This window comes from Aspergillus lentulus, assembly GCF_001445615.1.
Source record: "Aspergillus lentulus DNA, contig: Alt12, strain: IFM 54703, whole genome shotgun sequence".
NCBI lineage: Eukaryota > Fungi > Ascomycota > Eurotiomycetes > Eurotiales > Aspergillaceae > Aspergillus > Aspergillus lentulus.
Genome location: NW_028322115.1, coordinates 3701466 through 3723662, shown reverse-complemented (window position 1 = coordinate 3723662; position 22197 = coordinate 3701466). Strand labels below are relative to the sequence as shown.

Genomic DNA, 22197 nt, shown 5'->3' with positions numbered 1-22197 from the left:
AGCCCGGCTATATCTACAGGGCCTGTGTCCGTCGAGAATTATCTCCAGTTTCGTTCTTGTATATGACTTTAGTTTAGAACGGCAATATGATTATGACCACAGACTCTTTCTGCTTTGCATTAGTAAGATAGTAACTTATGCGGCTTTTTCAAAATCCACATATATATCGAATATATATCTTAGCTAGAGTACGTTGAGATGTGCAGGGTGCACGTGAGAGAACTGTCTTTATCAACTGCAGGACGTCCCATTCCTTGTGAACCGAAATCTCTGAGCTTGATCACCTAAAGAATTATATCTGAATAATTCTGGATGGTAACATGGTTGAGGTAGGAGACCATCGGCCTCTTGCATCTACGCTGTCTACTGAGATTGAAGCGAGAAGATCTGCTTCCTTCTCTTCCAACAGCTCTTGCGTTCAAAATCTTCTCTCCATCATGCTGTGTTATCAGAGTCATTCCAGACGAGCTCACCGCTTATGCTGGGGATAATTTCGAGCCAGCAGATAATACGCCTCACATATTTGGCCTTGATGGAGGGTCAATGCAAGGGAGAAGAGTGAGGTAACACATATCGCCTTGGACAGTCAGCCGCAATTCGCATGAACATCTATATAAAGGCTGACGGTTCAAGTGTCAAGATGGCTATTTCATCTGGCACATTGTACAAATCTGATCCGAAAAAATGGTGGAAAAAGTGCTTCAATACGACGACGGTTCGTCCACGGATGACTCGACACCGGTCGTCGACTCACTCTCCGAGGATGAGCGCGAGATCGAGCCCAGACTACGTCGCAAGCTGGATATACGGATCATGCCTGTTATTGTCTTGATATATCTTCTCAACTTCATTGACCGGTATACTGCACCCGCAAGACTATGGACGGTTCATGCTAACCCTAGCTAGGTCAAACTATACCGCTGCCCGTCTTCAGGGTTTAGAGCGTGATCTCCATCTCTCTGGCTCAGAATACCAGGTCGGGCTCTCGGTGTTCTTCGTGGGATATGTCCTTGGGCCGATCCCCTCGAACCTTCTTCTGAATTATCTCGGCCGTCCCTCGGCTTATATCGGCCTCTTTGGTGTCGCCTGGGGACTGGTGACGCTCTTGACCTCGCAGGTGAAGGGCTATGGATCCCTTGCTGCTTGCAGATTTATCCTGGGTGTAGTTGGTAAGCCTAGGCTTTCTCTTCTGGGCGATGGGGGCCTGGACTGATTCCATACATGCGATAGAGGCGCCCTTGTTTCCGGGTATCATGTTCTATCTCTCGGTGGGTGAAGATCCTCAAGAAGCTACGGGCCTGTCTCTGACCTACACAGAAATGGTACACGCAGAGAGAACTGGGCGTGCGGATGACCATATTCTTTTCGGCCTCGCATATTGCCAATGCTTTTGGGAGCCTGATCGCCGCCGGCATACTGAACGGCCTCGACGGTAACCGGGGATTATCTGCATGGCGATGGCTGTATATCATCGAGGGAGCCAGTAAGCCACACTTGCTCTATTTGACTGAAGCAACTCACTAACCCTGACGAGTCTCCGTCTTCCTCGGCTTCATAGCTTGGTACCTGCTGCCAGACTTCCCAGAGAACTGGCGTGCCTTATCCCCCGAGATGAAACACGTCGGTACGTCTCCTTCATCTCTTTCTACATACACAATTACTGACCAGCCTACCAGCCATCCGACGAATGGCCCTCCAAGCCGCCGAATCCGACCTCGACGAAGGCAATGCCTCCTCGCAACTCACCGGCCTCAAACTCGCCTTCGCAGACCCCAAACTCTACCTCTTCGCAGGCATCTATATCTGCATGGTCGGCTCCTTCGGCTTCACCAACTTCTTCCCAACCCTCACCTCCTCCCTCGGCTACAACCACACCATCTCGCTCCTCCTCGCCGCCCCGCCCTTCATCTTCATGACCCTCTACAGCTACTTCCACAGCCTCCTCAGCGACCGCCTCCAATCCCGCTTCTGGTTCTTCGTCTACCCCATCCCCATCGCCATCGCCGGCCTCCTCCTCTTCATGACCACCGACTCGCTAGCAGCAAAATACTTCGCCACATTCCTAATGATGTTCTGCGTCTGCATGAACGGGACTACACTCAGCTGGGCCGCGAGCTCCATGCCCCGCCCTCCTGCGAAACGCGCCGTCGCCTATGCTTTCATGAACGGCGTGGGTAATACAACGGGGATCTGGACGCCGTTTACCTATCGGGACAAGGACTGGCCGCATTATCGGCTTGCGTTGGGGATTTGTATTGGGTTGCAGGCTGGGGCGGCGGTGTTGGGGAGTTGGTTGAGGTTCGTCCTGGTGAGGGAGAATAAGAGGCTAGAGAGGGAGGAGAGGGAGGCGGTGCAAGGCTTGCAGGGTGGGATTGCGAGTGGGATTACCGGGTTCCGGTATATTCTGTGATGCAATCCGGCAGGGTTGGGATTAGGCTATATATCAAGTGGATTGGCCATGGCACTAGCAATGTTAGATGGATGGTTGTTGCTTTAGCCTATTGGTACTTCGTTCCATTATGGTATGTCGGCTTTAGTACTATGATGGGGCTGGATAGGGCGCAAGGATCAGCTGGATCAGATCGAATCAACGCTTATCCACTACTGATAAAACTATATGCATCTAGGTACATATTCTATGTACGAGATATAGACATGTCCCGCTAGAGAGAAGAGTGGAGAGAATCAATCACCTGCAGATAATCCTTCCTGTACGTCTCCAGGGATTGATTAGAATGAAGAATGACAACACAAGGCACAGCATGACCGATACGCCGTCCGGGTATGACGCAAATCAAATATCCTGGGAATCCAGAGCCCATATCTCCCAGTGTTGCAACACTTCCCACCCCACGCGTCGGACCCGTCTTCTCCAGATCCGGCCATCCTTGCTTATCTGTGTCGGGAGGCACAGTTCATCCAGCTTGGCTTCCCAATTCGTAGGCGGCCGTGCAGGCGGCGAGCTATCTTGCCGCGGACGTTTTCCGAGGAGAGACGATGGTTGACTGGTTTGAGGAGGCTCGGCTGAGAGGGGTGTACTGTTAGGTGTCGACGTGAGAGAATCCTGGGGATGCGAGAAGGGTCGATCACCGGCCATGAGGCTCCGGTCCTGTTGGCCGTTGACAACTGAACTGGTCGAGGAGGAGGTAACTGTGGGCGTCGTGGGTTGCGGCTCCGGGTTGGGAGCTGCACTGTCTGCAGGCAGCGTGTAGTAATCGCCTAATTGCCAGGCTTTGTGGCCCATGCCGATGATCTTCAGCTGGCGGAATAAATTCTGATCCGCTAGTGACTCGCTGAGTTTCTCAATAAGGATCTGATCGTCCAACTCAACTATATCAGCGAGAGTCCGTGCCGATGAAAAAGGATGTGGTGTAGACGAAGACTTGGACGAGTGCCCTGAATCAGTCTTCGCTTGTCGTGATCGTTCGCATGCTGCCGAAGACGATCCCGGCCCAGTCGGAACCAGCAGGCGAACAGCGACTAGATTGCGCAGAAACGGGAGTACAAGTCCCAAAGTATCCATACTGGAAAGATCTGCTGCCAAAGCCAGTTGCTCCAGTTGCGGACTAGCATGAACAAGACGAGCTATTGTGGACGCTGAGAGTGGCCAGCGAGAGGGGAGGAGAAGATGGCGTAGGGTTGCGCAGTGGTTCATGATGATGTTATTCAGGTAGATATCACGAATGCTAGCCTGCACACCGGTATTCGACCCCGGTGAAGCGGCAGGAGTTTCCTCGGTGGAGGCGCTCACAGTTGAACCATTGGTGGTATGATCCAGAGACGGCGGTGTGAGTGCCGAAGACGGGAGCAATCGCCGGGGCGAGTTGACATTGTCCGATGAATCTCGCGATGCATTGACGAAATACAACTTCTCCAGGCCAGTAAAATAAGACAAAAACTCAGCATGTCTCCTCGAGGTGGAATCCTGCCTGAACGATTTGAAATTCACCTGACCGGGAGGCCCAGTCGGCCAGCTGCTGTCATAAAAGGTATTCAACGATTTGGCACTCTCCGATCCACATTCACTGAGAAACGTCATATCTTCGAGCGCACTCGGGTCAAGAGCAATCTTGAACTCCTCGCTGTGACGGGCATATAGATTCTGAAGCGCCAGCTTCTTGACCTTCAAGGGCTGCCTCGCAGCAATACATTTGCGAAAGTAATCATGCAGCATGACGCTGGGCTCCTGCTCGATGCGCATCCGCGGCGACCAGTGCATCTTGAGCTCCCGCAGTTTCTTACACTTCCACAACAACGTCGAGATATCATCGGGATAGCACAGCGGATCGATATGCGTGATCTTCAACGAGCGCAGATGAGGCATCGGTGGGATAACGATCGTGGGTCGCGGATGCCGACTCGAGGGAAATCGTATACTGAGCGAGGTGAGCTTCGGCCGCTGCGCCAGCCCCAGGTACACCGTCTCGAGCATCTTCGTGCTGAGCTCCCAGCTGAAACTCTCCAGCTCCGTCATCCGATCGACGGCCGCCCGCACCGCGATGTTCAACATCATCGATGAGTCCGGCACCCGGCCGACCCGCGCGTGTTCCTCCAGCTCATCCTCCCGCCAGTCGCCCCGCAGCGTCAGCGACCGCACTAGCGAAGCGTACGGTCTCGTAATGACAGCATTGAGGCCCATCGAGAAGGGGCTGGCGCTGCCGATTCCTTCCGGCTCATCCCCGCGGTATCGGATTTTGTCGTAGGAGGTCAAGGTGATGTGTTTGTAGAGCTGTGGGAGGGCCATGTAATTGAGGACTCGACATGTTCGGCACAGACGAGCAATGTCACCGGTATTGTCAAGCTGTATGTGTCAGACTGCGTCAGTTTTCATCACTTCCTATTCAAATCAACGCGTTCTGGGACACAAACCTGAGCTATAATGAGAGCGAGCAGATTCAGCGGTAGAACTAACAGTGACGCACCATGCGGCCGCTCCGTCGTGATGCTGGCATCAAACATATTCCGATTGACGGCCGCCATGATGCGACGCCCGACGATGGAGTCGCAGCATTGACTGACACAAGGTACGGTCCAGGACAAGAGAGCGATGCATCGAGGTCTGGCCGAAGATCGCTGCAGGTGGATGATGACAATTCAGTTGAGGCGGTGCGGGAAGCAACTTTTTCGATGTGCGCGGATCTAAGAGTTTCCGAGAGACGTCTTGTGAAGCTTGATTAGGCTACAATGTTACGGTCCTATTCAATTCCCACGGTGGTCTACAAAGCAATGAGAATGTCAAGCAGATCGAAACATTCAAAAGATTATGGACTTTGTTATTGTTATATGACAGAAAGATCTCAAGGGTATCTTTTACACAGCTAGACTTTCAGTAAACCCGCCAGTTGCTCTACCTTTCCCAAATATTCAAGTAATGTGCAATTCATAGGCGACGAGACGCTGTGCACATCGTTCCAGCTCGTAAGTAAGAAGTGACAACATATCATCGAAAAAGAAATGAAAACCGATTACCACATGGTGAATGATCCCCGACTCCTCGCTAAATCAACAGTCGACAGGGTAATAGAATGTAGACAGCACCCGGCCAATAAGAAAGACAACAATCAAAGATCGCGCATGACGCCAACAGCTATCGCTCGGATCATGTGTGGTCTCGACTGGGATCAACCCCAGGGCTCTGATGAGTCGGAGACCGTTGCTGATCCTGTGGTGACGTCGCCGACGATGGAGGCTGGTCAGGTGGAGCGCTATTTTGATACTCGTGCAGAGCATCAGGAGCATCATGTCCCGCAGGTCCACCGGTTGCCTCACCAACAGGCTGACCGTCTCCATGGTGGGCCGTGTTCGCTGCAGCAGCTTGTTGCTGTGCATGATGGTCATCAGGCACGATAAGCGCTGCTGTCTCCGGATCGTAGCGCAGTTCATAGTTGCCATTGCCGAGAATCGAATCCCCCTCAGGCATACTCCACGGAGCGGCAGTTCGAGTCTGCGGCTGGATCACCCTCACGGGCAGATTGGAGCGGTCGGAACGAACGACACGATTGGGCGTCGGCTCCAGTATGTTTGCGTCGTTCAACCATTGCGGAGACCATGTATTCTGGCCCCGGCGTCTGGCAGGAATGACGGTCACTGGTAGGGAAGCCTCTGCGTCTCGCCTATCAGAGCCGGGCATGATCCTGAAATTGAATGGGAACAAATTTCCCTGTTTACTGCATGCAGTACGCTGCCTGTCACTTTCGTCGCCATACAAATCTTCCTGCGCAGTCGAAGGATCCTCGTCTGCCTGTGCTGAGGCAACTTCTCTGGGCAGAGAGGCATGTCTCTTCTTGAAGGGGTTAAGGATCGTTCGCCAACGGCCGTCCATATTGACGATCTGAGGTGACTCCTCGCGGGTCTGCTGCGCTGAAAGACGCGGCTGCGCGACGTCAGCTTCTCCTTCGTCGGTTCTCATGGCCATTTCTTTCAGCTGGTCTGTCTCGTATTCCTCTTCCTCCTCCATATGAGGCATAACGACAGGAGGCGTCGGGCTAGACACTGGGTGATAATGGACATTATACACGGTGCTGGCTGCACTTGTGGTATCCGCGCGACTAACTGGAGTAGCAGCCGCCGGGGGTGGTGTCGGGCGGCCAGCTCCATGACGTCGCACATCGGAACCAACTGTTTTGCGTTGCTTGTCCGGCTTGCGGTTGCCACGGGGTAGACCGACCCTTGTGCGCAGAGGGCGATGTGTCAACCCCATGACACCTCCCCATCCCGAGGACGTACCGCTTCCCCCGCCCCGGTCGCCTCCACCGTAGGTCTGGCGAGGCCAGTCGACCTCTTCCGATGGTGTGACTTCCAGCATTTCATCTCCGTCGAATAACTCCCTCCCGAGAATGCCATCCTTCCTTTCGTCCCGTTCCAGTGCTTCAATTCGTTCCACCCACTCCCAGACCACAACACTCGCAGCAGCTGACCCAACCCATCGTATGTAGGTACCCCAACCGGCAATCTCTTCTTTGGCGATGTCCAGAACGAAGAAAATGACGGGTATGAGAACAGCACACAAAGATAAAAGTGCGACCAAGCAGATATTCCTCATCTTGGGGTGAAAGAAGGCATATCGGTGTTTGGATAGTGAATAGAAGATGACCCAGGCGGCGTATAGAAGGTTGAGCGCGAGCTCAAACAGATAGCTGAGCGCGGGAATCGCATCGTCGTAGAGTCGGGGCCGCGTGGTATTGGTCTTGACAAGAAACTTATCCAGAATGCTAAATATCGTGTCCAAGACAATCAACGCGAACCCGGCCCATTTGATCATGATCTTCTCCTTATGTCGCGGGAATAGCCGTATCAGCGTCTGCACCTGAGCCAGCCATAGAAACGTGCTTGATATAACTCTGACCACGCGGATCTCTGTGCCATCGATAACCTCCTCGGTGAGCGCTTCGGCATCGGAATAACCGTAGTTATACTGCCGCTCAGCGACCCTGAACGAGTCCGCGGACGCGATAGTCAACGATACCGCCACCAGTATCGCAGCTACTTTCTGTAGCCACGGTCTTCCACCCACGCCAACCACCGAGGAATTGCCGCTATAGGATCCGCTGATCATGCCATGGCGGCCCAAGAAATTGGCGCCGCCACCGGGACCTCCAACATAGAACGTTCGTGGTGTGATGAGTAGTATTATGACGAGGAGATAGCTCACGACAGTTGCGCAGCCGATAGCGTATAACTGCGGAGTGACGGAAGAGTAGAAGGGATCGCGGGTGTCAAGGAGGGGTGATGGCTGCCGGGTATCGGTTGGTTGACTCGTACATACGGGCTCGAAAACGGCATTTTCTGTGAGGGTGATTGCAAAGGATCTGTTAAGATAGACATAGCCTAGAAGCATGCGCAACAGACGCGACAGTCAGCTAGAGTTGAGAGAGATCTAAGGCCGCTACAGTTGACGCAGCGACATCTAAACCAAGTAACTGCACAACACGATTGATTAATGATAATCACATACCATCGCTAGGAAGCAGAAAGGGAGTGCAGCCTGGCGAATAAGACTTGGTGGTGGTCGTCGTTGGATTAGCCCATATTTGGCGGGGAGTTATACGAGCATCATCCCCCATGGTCAGGCAGACTCTTGAAGACGTTCTTACGTCGTCGTCGTCGGTTGCGAGGGATTCATAAAACCCGGGATATCATGCGATAAGACTGCTGTCGATGACCATTAATGCAAACGGATGGAAATTGCGTCAAACCCCCATAATGGCACTGTTCTAATGAATGTGGTCATTCGCGAGTAGTCAGGTCCCTATACGATGGTAGGAACGGACAAGTCTGGAGGCGCAAGGAGTATCGAAACCGACACGTGCTATGAATCGGTATTCAAAGATGATGAAGCAGGGGCAGGCAAGACAAAATGTCAAACAAGAATGGGGGAAAAGGCTTGTTCGAGAATTGGGTTGCGGAGGAGGTGCGCATAGGTCATATTCGCCAGGCTACCTTAAGGAGAGACGAGGCCAAGACTTGGTGCGATCTGATGAACAGTCCCGCCACCGCGGTCCAGATCTCTTATAGCCATTGACCAACTGCACAGTAAGCCAACATTTACTCTCCAGCGATGAGCAGATTTCCTCCGACGACAAGTGATCGTCTTGTGGACTGGTAGTTATTTAGTTACTAATCGCTACGGACCAAATTTGGCCTCCAGATTCTGCACATCTAAGAGTTGCTGGACTGCCGCAGTCAGGTAAAATTCGACTCTGAACACCCCATCGCTACTTTTAAAGGTCATTTCCATCACAAACTCAGTAGCTCCTATATTTATTCCACTGCTTGTCTCCTGTCGATAAATCTAGAACTCCTCGTCCTGAGCTTGGTTGAGGGGAAGTGTTTCACAGCAGCCATGTGCATGCATGTGAGTATACTACCCGCGCTGGGTAGATCGCTGATTCAGCTCTATGATGTGATGTCAAACATGCTGACAGAAGTGGGATGCATCCTCTTTCATGAATCTATCCGGCTTCCTGCCATATCTTTAAACGAGCAGAGTCAGGAAAGCTAAAGGACAATGAGAACAAGACGGTTCATGCCTGACTGGCTGGTCCAAGTTATCCCGGCGTAATGCGTAATATGGACTGTGACTCTGTGTCCATTGCATATTCTCACAGTTGAGTCCTTTCTGTCCTACAGATAATTGGACGCCTGTACGGAGTAATTATGGCAAAGATATGTGCAACCTTGGAGCTTGAACTCCGAATCACCTGAATCACCACCATTCAGCTACACGCCATCTCCTTGTGTCAGCTAACCGAAGTGTTTTTGACTCTGAAGCTGCTAGGACGACTTTCTGAGCTTTTGTCATCAACTGGTAAGCGGGATAAGTTCTGAAACCGTGGGCCACTCGCCAAAATACATAAGCGTAGCTTGATATTCGGGTAGAAGGATTTCACGCAATCCTACAGGGTCTATGATGAAACGCTGATCTTCTAAGGTGGCCAAGCATAGACGTGATTTGAAAATATGGATCTCATTATATTCCTTGACGTCGATGCGTATATACATTGCCTGATAATTCGGCAAGATTTCAGATGCCGGTAAACACGATCCAACGCCGGAGCTAGGGATACCCCTCGCTCAATGCTGAAGGGTGAAGATAGTAACAGAAGATGAGTGAAATGGAAATAAATCCAACACAAGCCATCCAGTAGAACGACCCGGGAAAAGAAGGTGGCAAGGAAATGAACGTGTTTCGTCGCCCTGCCAGAGGAAAGTTTCTCTCATCCAACGGCAGACAAGACCTCAAAGGAATTTGCCTGACGGATTGATACACTGGCCATTCAGGTAAGCATATCGATCTATGGCGACCTGGGCCGACATCATCTCGGCGGCTGGCCATAGGACATCTGCAAGGGCGCTGCATATGGCGATACCAGTGCCTGCCCGGTGGCCCAAGCAACTCTCTCTCGCTCTTCTTCCCGAGATTTGATTTCCTTTTCGTCTTGTATGAGCGTGCAGCATGTGCAGCATGTCGCTCGTACACAATCCGACCCAACGTTGCCGCTGATTCCGTACGCTTTACGTGTCCGTGTGTGCTGCACCGTAGCCAGCAGCCCTATAACAAAGTCAGTATCGAACCGTTGCTGTCAGCATGATTAAGAAACTCACATTGACATCCGCATAGCAAGGCCATTGCCGTACACGAGCCGTTGCATGTCTCGTGGCCTAGCATGTTGGTTGGGTTCTCCTTTTTCGCTTTCATCGAAAGGCGATACTGCGTCCTCCCGTATAGTATACAAGGACACAGGAGTCCAAGACAACATGTCCCAATGCTAGAACATTCACATAAACCATGACTCCATGTTCCACCCTTGACGACCTGGTTGGGGTGTGCAACCTGCCCCGGTTGATGATAGGACATTGGCGTAGTTGCATGTGGCGCGCTGGTCATGATCGGTGGAGGAAAATGTGGCAGGCGGGGAGAATGCAATGGGTTCTCGTCAGGTGCAACGGTTATCTTTCGAGACTCTGAGAATTGACCTGACGCATCAGGGTCCGTCTTGACTGGAAGTGGATCGGGGCCAGCGCTGTACGAGTATGCTGGTGCAACGGTATCGAACTGCGCTTGTTGTGGCGTATCCTCTGCATAGGGAGCATAGTGCGCAGGGTGTTGCTCAATGGGCGGACTACCGGGGTAGACAGACGCAGCAGACTCATGCTGAAATTGAGCTTTCTCATTGAACGATGGTTGAACGTCTTCAGTTGCCGCGACGTGCTGCTGAACCGGGCAAGCGTCGGGTTTTGTTTCTGATTCTGGCAGTGGTACTTGTCGCTCTATCCTTTGTCGCGAAGGATTCATTTCCAACGGCGTCTCAATGAAAGAGTATCTTTGAGTTCCCGCACCAAAGGAGGTGTCCAATCGTAATTGCCGGTCCATTGTGGTAGTATACTTGCTTCGAGCGACGAACGCCTTTAATCTCCCGTACGGACTGGAAATGCTTAGTTCAGCATAAGCAAACGCTTGGCGACAACCGAAGCGCTCTTGATAGGATAAGGTTGCTTGCGTGCGCTTCGTTCAGCCTGCTGCCGTCAGGTTCATCGCATACATCAAAACCGTGCAGGCTCTCCTCGCTCCTTGACAGAGGAGGCCAGAAAGAACTGAATACGAGCGCAAGTTCTGAAACCAGATGCAAATGCAATAGTATGATCCGGCGCCATCAAATCGGGGTCATAGAGCCATTAAGTGTCTGCTTCATGGAGTAACAGGCACAACTGAGTGGAGACCAAAAGCGCTCAGATGTATTGTGATCATGCTGCGGGATGGCTGCTTGGTCTCCAAGTGGTCAGAACTCAATGGATCTCGTGCTTTGGGATTATGAGAGCTTGTTGCACCAACTGCTTAGCCTGCAGCAGTCGCGATGACTTCTCACCAGTCACAGCGATCGTTGGCCAGGCGCCCGTTCGGGACATCCCGTTGGACAACTTCTCATCACATCACTGCCCTGTCGTTATCACATCGGATAGTGCCAAAAATGCTGTTCTACCAATGAAGATGGAATATTAGGAGCAATCTGGATGTAAGCTCACTACGCCGCAATATTGTGACAGTTTTGAGGGGAAATTGTCTCGTATTTGAGATCTCGCTTTTGTTGGATTTTTATGCAGGGTGAATGTGTGATTCTCCTGCCTGGTTGCAGACAGAATGAGAACAAAACAGCCAATGAGAGAAAGCAAACCATGGTGAGTTCTCAAAGTTCTTATTCTTGATAGTAAAAGAGCCTTGAGACACGGGACAAATGTGAAAATATATATAAGCAAGGCGACTGGCTCACTCCCTCAACCTCATGTTGCAACACGCACGCAACTTGACACTACCTTTACTTTTTAGCAGATTGAATACCATCGCTGGCTTAGGCTTTGTATTTCTCAAATTCCCTCTTTTTCCTGTTCGATCCTACAGAGTACCAATCAATTATCACCAAAACTATAACTTAAGTGCGGTGTTTATCACAGAATTTATCTATTCGAAGACAGTGGTATTTTCAATCTAGAATGTCTATCTTAGGTCAATTTAAAAGGCAAGTACTATATTTCCTGGCAGCTGTTATATTAGTACTATATCCCCACCGTCAAGATACCTTAAACACCATGACGGGGTCGCAAGAGCATTATCCATGAAGCACCTTATAAGTTAGAGGGGTAATCCAAAGATTCCTGGGAGCTGATATCAGGGAAATTCCCTTGCATACAAACCGCACCAAAACGGGAGGGGTACCAGCGAGCTTATCGCTCAAAGTAAACTGGTCGCTTAGGTCCTCTCCAAGGCCAGGTATGGGCAACAGACGGAGAGAGAACCATGGCAGCTCTTGGCAGACGAGACGCCATAGGTCGAATATATTGCGCCGGCCCTGAGCGTCTACACTCCGGTTTCAGGCATTGCAATTTCAGCCAGGAAGCACTACGGCCATCAGTGGCATCGCAGTGATTGATCGAACGTTGTATGCTGGTATCAAAGTCGTGGTTACCTTCTGAACAAAGTCTCAAGAGCCTGAATGCATAATTGCAGGCAGAAGAGTTCCAGATAAGGAATACTGACATCGAGTATGATCGGCTGGAGGCTGATCGGGGTTATATGTGAGTAATGTGACAGGTCACAGGCGATCACTTACGAGGATAAATGAATCCTTCTGCATGGTTCTCTTTTTGGGAAATTCAGATGTATGGGAAGACTTCTACCAGTCTCTAATAATGGAAGGGGGGGTTGGGCATGAGGAGCAGCCCAATTTTGTACTTCACCAGATGGAGGAGTAAATGTTCCCAGGGGATGACCTTAGCGACATCAAATATAATGCCGCGATGCTATAATGAATTTGAGTTTGAAAGCAAGGATACACTGTGTCAAAATAGCTAGCATCAGAAGGCTCAGGAAAAGAGAATAGAAATGCAGATGTCTGAAAAGGGACAAACTAACAATATGACGCAAGGGAAGAAACAAGGATACTTCGATAAAACTTTGTTTTCGTGGCCGGTGAGGCTGTGATATTTTATATCTGAAAGTAATGCAATCATCCTCTCATCGACTGTTCCATCTCGACATACCAGTCGGATCGACGGGATATGAGGAGTGGAGTTTCCGGGGAGGAGGAGAGATCCTCGTGGCCAGCAGTTTGATCACGTTGTCTATCGAATGGTTGGCGTTCCTGACGCTGAACGTCTCCAGCATTCGCAGCTCGGTGAAAACTGGACAGAGAGGAATAGATTATTGATGCTTGAAACGGTATAAACATGATTTATACATCTTGGGTTTTAGAAGCGAAACACTTTTCTTCGATTCGAGAGGATTTAATGGGCCAGGGATTCAGAAAAGTTGTCTCATTTCTGGATTTCAAATTTTTAGATAGGAGAGTTTATCAAACGCCAGTTTAGTGGTCAATTATCAGCGACATCTGACAGTGAAGAATGCCGATCTCACCCTCGTAAGGCATGTATCTTGCTGGTAGATAGTATGGAGTACGTAAGATAAACAGTGCCTTAGTCTCGTGGGTCATCAGTCAAGCGCTATCGGTACCTACCCAGTAGATAGGGGATATGGGAGATAATTGTCTAGCGACATACCTGAATTAAGGGCTGTCTACTCAGAGAATTGGCTTTGGAAATCGAGAATGAGATTGCACGCTGCTTTCACCACATAATATTCCCACCTCTTTTCAGATTGTTTATGCACCCAGTAAAACCGCGTGGAGATCCAATGGAACTAGAAAGACGCTGGAGATGATTACCCAAAGAGGAATAGAATGGACAAGCCACAGCTCCTTTTTCCTGGGGAAACCCCCAATCTCAGTCATGATTCTGAACTACGACTAGAAAGACTCTTGTTCTTATTGGCATGTTGGACCTGCATTAAGAGCGCCTAAACCTGTCCTTAACTCTATCCTACAAAGCGTGGTTCTTAGCGCCCTGTCTCTCTTAGTTCTTACTGAACCAAGTACTCCGTAGTCAGATAATAGAGACCCATCAGTGATTCACTGTGTGCTGCTCTGAATGTGAGACCTGTCTAGAACTCTTTACAGTGTCTGATGTAGATACCAATATACAGAAGAGATCGGAAGTAAAGTGAAGACTGGCCCACCATATTCACTTCCATTTGCCCTCTTTGTTATTTTTTTTTATTTTTATTTTTATTTTTATTTTATTTTTCCCTTCTCCTAATACCATGCTACGATAATGATCCGTCTTCATCCTTTCCATCCAATGCTTTCAAGTATCTAAACTCAATTGAAAGTTTCGTTTCGTTGTTTATCCCGGCATCCTAAGGTCTTTACTATAATGCTTCTCTGATTAAATCATCCATCCTCCGCCTCGCCCTTACTGCTACCTACATACCAATAAACCGACAATAATCACTTCATTCCATAGTTTGTCCAGCCGGACAACTACCTAGACACGAAGTCAATAATACCGCATTGATAACGACCTTCTAATTCTTCAGGTTGTCCCGTCCGACGACTCCGTCGCATTTCGCTGGCCTGTAAGATCATTTCTCCCCGGAACGTGGCTTGGTGTTCCTTGATATTCTCGATGATTTTCCCCTACCGCCTAGCTTCTAGTTCTAACTTAGTAAGAAAACTAAAACCCGGTGACGCCAGAGAATAATCTCCCTCCTCCAAGCCTTCGCTTTCCGCCTTTGAATTGAAACACCAACCATAATCTTCCCTTCAACAACGCCCTTTTTTTTTCCCTGCTCGGCTTCTCATTCGATTCCGTGCAGCTACCACACCCCCCAACCAATGTCCTCCCCATGTCAAGGCCACCATCTGCGTCTGAGAACACCTTGCCTGACACCCTGGTGACACCTGCTGCGTCTGCCCAACATGATTGCTCTGCACGGCCTGAGCTCTCTTCCGGCAAGCAGCGTCGCCACAACACTCGCGACCAGCAGCTCATGCATCAGGATGTTCAGCAAGCTCCTTCTCCATCCCGCGCTGAATCCCCCACTGCTCATCAATGGTCTAAACCTGCATCTGGCTTTACCCTAAAAAGGGCATTGACTCTTCCCCTGGAGAGGCTCTCCCGCCCTGATCGGTCTCACAGCCCCCAGCTTTCCGAAAGGGATTCCATCTTCGCAACCCACTATCTTCCCTCAGATAACGAAACCAGTAACACACCGCAACTGGGCCCCGTACAAGATGTTGATACTGCCTTGACGACCGACTTGTCTCCGGGACTCGATAATGCGCCCGCTTCGCCAATTTCCTCTTTGAAAATTCCCTTCCGTCGCCCTTCCGTCGATCGCTCCCCCATGGAAATCGAAATTCGTAGAACTCACCCGTTGCGCTCCTCTACCTACGTTTCGCCATCCCTCCCTGTCCATCCCTCGTCACTACGACCCGTTGCTTCAGATGTAGCTTGGGACACACCTCACAAGGAACCGGACAGGAAACTGAACGCTCCTGTCCGGGAGAGTTCGCACCTTCCCGGAAAAGCTTTCTCGGATGGTATTGGCACTAAACACACCCATTTAGAGGATCCCGTTCCCAATCTCAGTCTGATATCTGCCTCTTTGAGAGACTCGCCATCCCATCACCCTGAATATCCGGAACAAATCCGAGACCGGCATTGCGAGACTAGAGTTGAGCGGAGTGCGAGTCGGACCCGACGTGCCAGGGTTGAGAACTCCATTGAGGCCAATCTGACGAACGTGGAGCCTACCTCTCACGTACGTAGTCGAAAGTCTAGTCATTACCTCGGCTTGTTCAAGGAGAATACGACCTCGCCTGACCGCAAAAGAAGGGAGGATAGAGACGGGAAGCACGGGGAGTTTCCGACGCAGGACGAAACGTCGGACGTCACTGTCCTTTCAGAGCCTGAACAGATTCGGGATCGTTCCCACACACAAGCGGGAGATTTGCTGTCAGAGGACGTTGGTCCTCGAACTTCCAAGAGCTCACCTCAGCTCTTACTTTCCGCTGCTCCGTCGATAGGGCCGACCCCATGGCAAGAGAATCGTCCGCATACCCTGAGTGATGATGTCTCCAAACGCCAGCCCAAGTCACTGCCGCGCAGTTTGCTGGAGGAAATTCGATCTTTCCACTTGACTCCGGGAGGTGGCCGTGGTTCCTCATTCTCCAAGAGTATTCCAACCCAGTATGCTGAAAGGGGCAGAGACTATTTTGCGGAGATTCCACCTAGTGATGGGCTCTCGCCACCAGATACAATTCGAGAACAACGTCGGGACTCGGGGCAATTCGACGATGAAGAAGAGGAACAGATCTCGTCTGCTGTATACTTTCCGCATGAGCGTGTCACTGTCTCCGAAGAAGTCGACCAAGTCGAGCCTTTCCTTGAGAATGAGCCAGACGTGGAGCGGTTCGATGAGTCGGCGCCGAAGAGTAATCTTGCTCTGGTGCCGAAAGTACATACCGTGCCTATTGGGCAGGAAAGCAGTCATGTGGATATATCGCTTCGGTCTAAAAATGAGAGTAGGATTCTCCATGGCGAGCTACAAGACATGCACTCCCCTACACTAGAAGAATATGATCGCAAACCTCTTGGCGCCATTTCAGAACGCAGCGGCGAATACTCTACATGTGAGTCCGAGTTTGCCTCTGCGGATGACAGCAGTGTGTCTGCTCGAGACGAGGAATCGAGCTTGACCGACGATGCTGACGTGACCCCGACCGCTACTCCAACTCAGCGTGCTCGCTTCCCGCGTCCACGACGGAAGCACAGTTCGACAGCACCCGTAGGGGCGGTTGAACTGAAGCCTTATCGACATCAAGTGGGTGGTCATACCACGGTTTTCCGTTTCTCAAGACGTGCCGTCTGTAAACAGCTCAACAATCGGGAGAACGAATTCTACGAGCGAATTGAACGCAGACACCCTGAAATGCTCATGTTTCTTCCCAGGTAAGGCAGGCTCAGCTATAAATATATGATATGATTTGACATTCTCTCTACCTTGACTTCTGGACCTCGCTGACAATGATTCCCTCTATTTAGATATATTGGTGTCCTGAATGTGACCTTTTCCAAGAATTCGAAGCGTCCCAAAGCTTCGTCAGGAAACAATGCCGAACCCACAGATACTGAACACAGCAAGGAGCTCACACAAGATGAGAAGGACTCAAGGAAAACAAGCATTAGCAAGCCTAGCCAGTCGGGAGACGCGGAGCCAGAACGAATTTTCAGCCAAAAACAAGTGACCGGTGTCATCCCCAAGGTGATACTCGAGAACAACCGCCATATTATTCCGGCTGATCTGTTCATGCGCTGTCAAAGACCTAGGACAGCTGATTGTGCCGCGTCAGGCAGTCGGCGGTCTTTGAACGGGAATCACGCGTCAGGTGGGAAGCAATCGGTCGGTGGATCTACCGCAGGCAGCATTTCTGCTCCAACCTTGGACAAGCCCATCGCTAGATGGGGTGCCACAACCGTGAACAGGAAGTTGCAGGAGCAGGTCCTTCGAGAGGTCTTCAGCCCTCCCGCCATCCATCATCACCGGCGACATGCCCGCGGTCACTTGAATCTGCCAAGGACGTCTTCGGACAGTGGCCGTCGACGGGCCAATCTGTCTGAGGACCAGAGCGCAAGTCTGCATCGATACGCATCAGAGCGCGTTGAAGCAGCATCCAGTTCTTCGGGCATTGATATTTCGAAGCCGTCCAAGGAAAGCCCAGCTCTGTCCTCTTCCGCCTCGACGGCGCTTGAGGCAGGCCATGACCGCCTCGAGAAGGTCCGGACTGAAGAACCACAACCTCGCGCCAGCTCGCTCAGTCGAACCCGGCGGGTCAGGAGACGCCATTCAGGCAGTGGTCTCCAAAGACGGGGAAGCATCAGCTCCAATAAGGGTGTCGGTCAACTCATGTTTTTCGAGGATGATGGCTATGGTGGCGATAAAGAAGATGGTATATTTTCGATGGAACGCGACGCCTCCTTGCTTTCATCTAGCGATCCCCATGTGAACGGCTCCACTACTGCGCTGATTCACAAGGATGATACGTCTAACGATGTACCATCTGCACCATTGGCCGCCCGCGATAGCCCGTCAAAGTCCTTGCGCCTTCAGGCGAAGGATGATTCTCAAATGACTGTCCCTTCTAATCCCAAGGAGGCTCAAACTAGGCAAGACGAAAGGGTACAATTTTTCCTTTTGCTGGAGGATCTCACAGCTGGTATGAACAAGCCCTGCGTGTTGGACTTGAAGATGGGTACCCGCCAATACGGCATAGAAGCCAGCGAGAAGAAGCGAAAGTCTCAAAGGCGCAAATGCCAGTCCACCACATCTCAGCAGCTGGGTGTCCGACTTTGCGGCATGCAGACTTGGAATGTGAGGAAGCAGGAATACACGTTCGAGGACAAGTATTTCGGACGGGATCTCAAGTCTGGGCGTGAATTCCAGGATGCCCTCACACGCTTTCTCTACGACGGCGTTTCTTACAGGAGCGTGGCGAAGAAAATTCCCATCATTCTGGATAAGCTGGCAAAACTGGAGAATATGATTCGAAAGCTCAAGCGTTATCGCTTGTATGCTAGCAGCTTACTGATTCTGTACGATGGCGAGCAAAATCCTACCGAAAAACCTCAAGTCGATGAAACTCACAACGCCGACAAGCGGGCATCTCTTCACCGCCGTGCCTCCGAGGACGGACACAACAATACCGAAGTACATCTAAAGATAGTCGACTTTGCAAATTGCGTCACGGGCGAAGACGAACTTCCTCCAGATGCTCCCTGCCCGCCCCAGCACCCGGATGATATTGACCGTGGGTATCTCCGTGGACTTCGCTCACTTCGAATGTACTTTCAACGCATTCTCAAGGAAGTCACTCAAGATGAATTTGTTGAGCGGGGTGAAGGCGAAGCTATCGCTCTCCGATCTCGTGATGCCGGTCGCGAGGAATCGACGGACCGGTTCTGGGACGAGAGCGTGCTGGAGGAGGATCCCGGTGAAGTCAGCTTCTGAGTTCCACCGACCATTCCACTAGTCTCTACCTCAAACGTCTCGGTTTTGAGCGGAGCAATCTTTAATATTCCATTCATCTATCTTGTTTTCTCATTCCTAATGACTTCTCCGTGCTTGGAGTTAGCGGCTCTGCATTTGATCGGATTTTCAACTCAATGCACCGGAGTATCATGGATATGGCGTCCTTTCTATTTTTGCATGACAGGGTGCTGGGATAACGATGTTTCTGTTTCTGCTATCTTTCTCTTCATTCCTCCTCGCATACTGGACTCTGTCTAATGACATTATCCGCGTGCTATGACGCCGTCATGATCTGAACGGGGATACAGGGAGGTCTCAAGAAGATCATTGAAGTGACGCGTGCTACGATACTTACGATTGATAATGATACCATGCTCGCCTCTTGGGTCTTGTCTATCCGTGCCTGGAGCATCATAGAGGAGGATCATCTGCTCGGGAGCATCTTCTATTCTGATGGTGTGTATGAGATCATAATTTTCACTTTTCGGCTTCATTTCTTTCCAATTGTTGTTCTCTTCTCGGACATGTCTTAGTGATTATTATACCCCTCGGGAACCTGCCCGAGTCCCTGGGTTACTTGTTTTCCCTTCTTTCAGACTGCAAGCATGGGACGCATTCGGATTGTTCATGTACATCGATGAATACCAATTTAGATAGCTCAAATCGTGTAAATCCGTAATTTTCAACCAAGTCTACCTTTTGTCATGAATCTTGCTTGTACATGACTCGGCATAATCAGGTGATGACCAGGCATGATCATGTGCTGTCTGTTTAGGGAACTGTCACGTGCACCGTTGATAAGCGGTGTATCTCTGATGACGTGCGCTTGAGACCCTGTCAACAAGACAACTCACGGCTTCTCCATCCATGGCATTGATCAACAGTGTTCAAATAGCGCGCTCTAGAATTGCCGGCGCTCTCCTTGCATCTTGACTATTTATTCAGTATCACGTTAATAATCTGCTACTTGACCTGACGGGGCCGCAGGGAGAGCCGACTTTCGTTATCAGGTGGTCAATTGCTTATCCCAGCTGGACTGGAGAACTGTCCATCTCACTGAAACGCCGCTCTACAATCTGCTGACGGCAGAGGTATACTTATCGCGTATATATATTACAGTATAACAACTTCTCAGCCGATAGTGCTGTGTTATTTGCTACCTCCTGGCACTCCATAGAGCTACAGTTGATATACAAGCACAATGGCAGGGCCTGATCAACAATACGAGCCAGCAATTGATAAGCGGGACTTTGATGATCATCGACCCCTACTCCATGACATTGGTGACGGCGTCGATGGGACTGGAGAAGGACGGCCGCGATCCGATTCGAGACTGTCCGCCATCCGAAATCTCGACGGTGGCAGTGAAGGCCTCTTGAACAATGTGGTTGACGAGATCGTCGAGAGAGACCGTCGTAAGATGGCAATGGAAGTGATGCGTGTATGCAGCTTTGTGGTGGGGGTGATCAGCTGGTTGGCCGTCCCCTTTCTCGCAGTCCGTAGATGCTATCGTTTGACCCGTCGTTGTAAATGTACTGACAGTAAGCGTGGTCGTTTAGTCTTGGAGCCGGCAGCATCACTGCTTTTTCGCTGTACGGGCCTCTTTTCCTCACTCGGCTCCATTACAGTCAGCTTCAGGTGAACGCCGTTTCCATCGCGGCGGAGATCTCGATGTACCTTCCCGTGCCATTGTTCGGTTACCTTTGCGATCGGTACACGCCTTCTCCGCTGGCGTTGTTATCAGGGCTTGTCTTTGGAGGAGGTTACCTGCTGGCTGCCTTTGCATATAGGAGTGGCCCGCTTCCTGAGGCGGGCGGAGAAGGATGGCCGCCCTGGGTGATGGTTGTGGCATTCGTTGCTATCGGGACGGCTACAAGCTGTATGTACCTGGCTGCGGTGACAACGTGCGCTAAGAACTTTGGTCGCGGCAAACACAAGGGTATCATGCTTGCCGTCCCTATTGCGGGGTTCGGTCTGAGTGGCATGTGGCAGAGCCAGGTAGCCACATACGTGCTATGTGAACGCCGCGAGGATGGAAGCCGTGGTGACGTAGATGTCTTCCGGTACTTTCTGTTCCTTGCCTTGTTTCTCTTCTGCCTGGGAGTCATTGGCACTTTCGGATTGAGAATTGTTGACGAGGAAGAGGACAAGTACATCGATGAGGCTGTCGAGGAGCTCGAGCGCAGCGGTCTCCTCGAGGAAAGCGAGTTCTTCCGGCCTCGAAGCGAAGTGCAGGCGGCTTATGGCACGTTTTCCGAGGCTGCTGACAGAGATGTGCCGGACCCGGAGCTATCATTGACCCTCTCTGAAGAAGAACGTGAAGCGGCGCGACTCGAGAAGGAAAGAGAGGAGGAGGAACGGAGGAAGAAGAACTGGTTGCTGAACTTCGAAACGCGACTATTTCTGCAAGATCAGACCATGTGGTGGCTTGCACTCGGCTTCTTCCTGGTCACCGGTCCAGGAGAAGCGTACATCAACAACGTAAGTCTACCTCCTACTATTCCAGTAGACGATAACTAATTGACCTCCTAGTTGGGCACAATCATTCAGACACTCACGCCGGAATTATACCCTCCCAATGCTCCGCCTCCAGCAGGTCTGCCCTCTACACATGTGACTACGATAGCGCTCACGTCCACTATAGCCCGACTGCTGACAGGATCTCTCTCGGACTTCTTCGCCCCCCCGGCCACTCATCTGTTCCCGGCAAACATAGAAGCTGGCCGTCGCTCCTCGTCATCAGATTCGACCGCAAACAGGCCCACCCTCTCGCGACTCGCCTTCCTTCTGCCCTCAGCCCTCCTCCTCTCCGTCGGCTATCTCCTCCTCTCATCCCCCTTACCCCTCCAGCATCCAGGTCTCTCACACGTAACAACCGCGCTGATAGGCCTAGGCTACGGCAGCGCCTTCTCTCTCGTCCCCATCATCATCTCTGTCGTGTGGGGAGTCGAGAACTTTGGCACAAACTGGGGCATCGTGGCCATGGTCCCTGCTGCCGGTGCCGCGATGTGGGGAGTCATCTATTCGCGAGGATACCAGGACGCGACGGACGGCGGGAACGGCTCACCGGACGGACAGTGCCATGGCTGGCGGTGCTACGGGTTCTGGGCCGTCGGATGCACCCTCAGTGTGTGGGTGGCTGTAGTTGCGTGGATACTTGCCTGGAGGGGTTGGCGACGAAGAGGCGTTGTTGTTTGATACATTCTTCCATCTTTGGCGTTTGGAATATTCTGGATTTGTCATGGTATAGAGATATAGCATCTCTATGAGGTGGCGGG

General features: G+C 51.1%; 6 protein-coding genes across 6 annotated transcripts; 3 read left to right on the top strand and 3 right to left on the bottom strand.

The window, feature by feature from the left end:
* Positions 1-684: 684 nt before the first annotated feature.
* On the top strand, positions 685-2410 carry ALT_7141 (MFS transporter; the record flags this gene model as incomplete). The annotated part of the gene is made up of 6 exons (XM_033557325.2): positions 685-857; positions 907-1169; positions 1231-1268; positions 1318-1483; positions 1535-1624; positions 1677-2410. The coding sequence occupies 6 exons, from the start codon at positions 685-687 to the stop codon at positions 2408-2410; spliced, it is 1464 nt and encodes a 487-aa protein (XP_033413216.2).
* A 384-nt stretch (positions 2411-2794) lies between these two features.
* Positions 2795-4980, bottom strand: ALT_7140 (uncharacterized protein; the record flags this gene model as incomplete). Its single annotated transcript, XM_033557326.2, has 2 exons — positions 2795-4801; positions 4870-4980. 2 exons carry the CDS (start codon positions 4978-4980, stop codon positions 2795-2797), a joined length of 2118 nt encoding a protein of 705 aa, XP_033413217.2.
* Positions 4981-5599: 619 nt separating this feature from the next.
* On the bottom strand, positions 5600-7837 carry ALT_7139 (PalH/RIM21 family protein; the record flags this gene model as incomplete). Its single annotated transcript, XM_033557327.1, has 1 exon — positions 5600-7837. The coding sequence occupies one exon, from the start codon at positions 7835-7837 to the stop codon at positions 5600-5602; it is 2238 nt and encodes a 745-aa protein (XP_033413218.1).
* A 2177-nt stretch (positions 7838-10014) lies between these two features.
* On the bottom strand, positions 10015-10873 carry ALT_7138 (DUF614 domain protein; the record flags this gene model as incomplete). The annotated part of the gene is made up of 3 exons (XM_089600191.1): positions 10015-10051; positions 10105-10210; positions 10282-10873. 3 exons carry the CDS (start codon positions 10871-10873, stop codon positions 10015-10017), a joined length of 735 nt encoding a protein of 244 aa, XP_089455653.1.
* A 3861-nt stretch (positions 10874-14734) lies between these two features.
* On the top strand, positions 14735-18898 carry ALT_7137 (inositol polyphosphate kinase KCS1; the record flags this gene model as incomplete). The annotated part of the gene is made up of 2 exons (XM_033557329.2): positions 14735-16842; positions 16936-18898. 2 exons carry the CDS (start codon positions 14735-14737, stop codon positions 18896-18898), a joined length of 4071 nt encoding a protein of 1356 aa, XP_033413220.2.
* A 1222-nt stretch (positions 18899-20120) lies between these two features.
* Positions 20121-22117, top strand: ALT_7136 (MFS transporter; the record flags this gene model as incomplete). Its single annotated transcript, XM_033557330.2, has 3 exons — positions 20121-20392; positions 20479-21400; positions 21452-22117. The coding sequence occupies 3 exons, from the start codon at positions 20121-20123 to the stop codon at positions 22115-22117; spliced, it is 1860 nt and encodes a 619-aa protein (XP_033413221.2).
* Between the last annotated feature and the right edge of the window lie 80 nt (positions 22118-22197).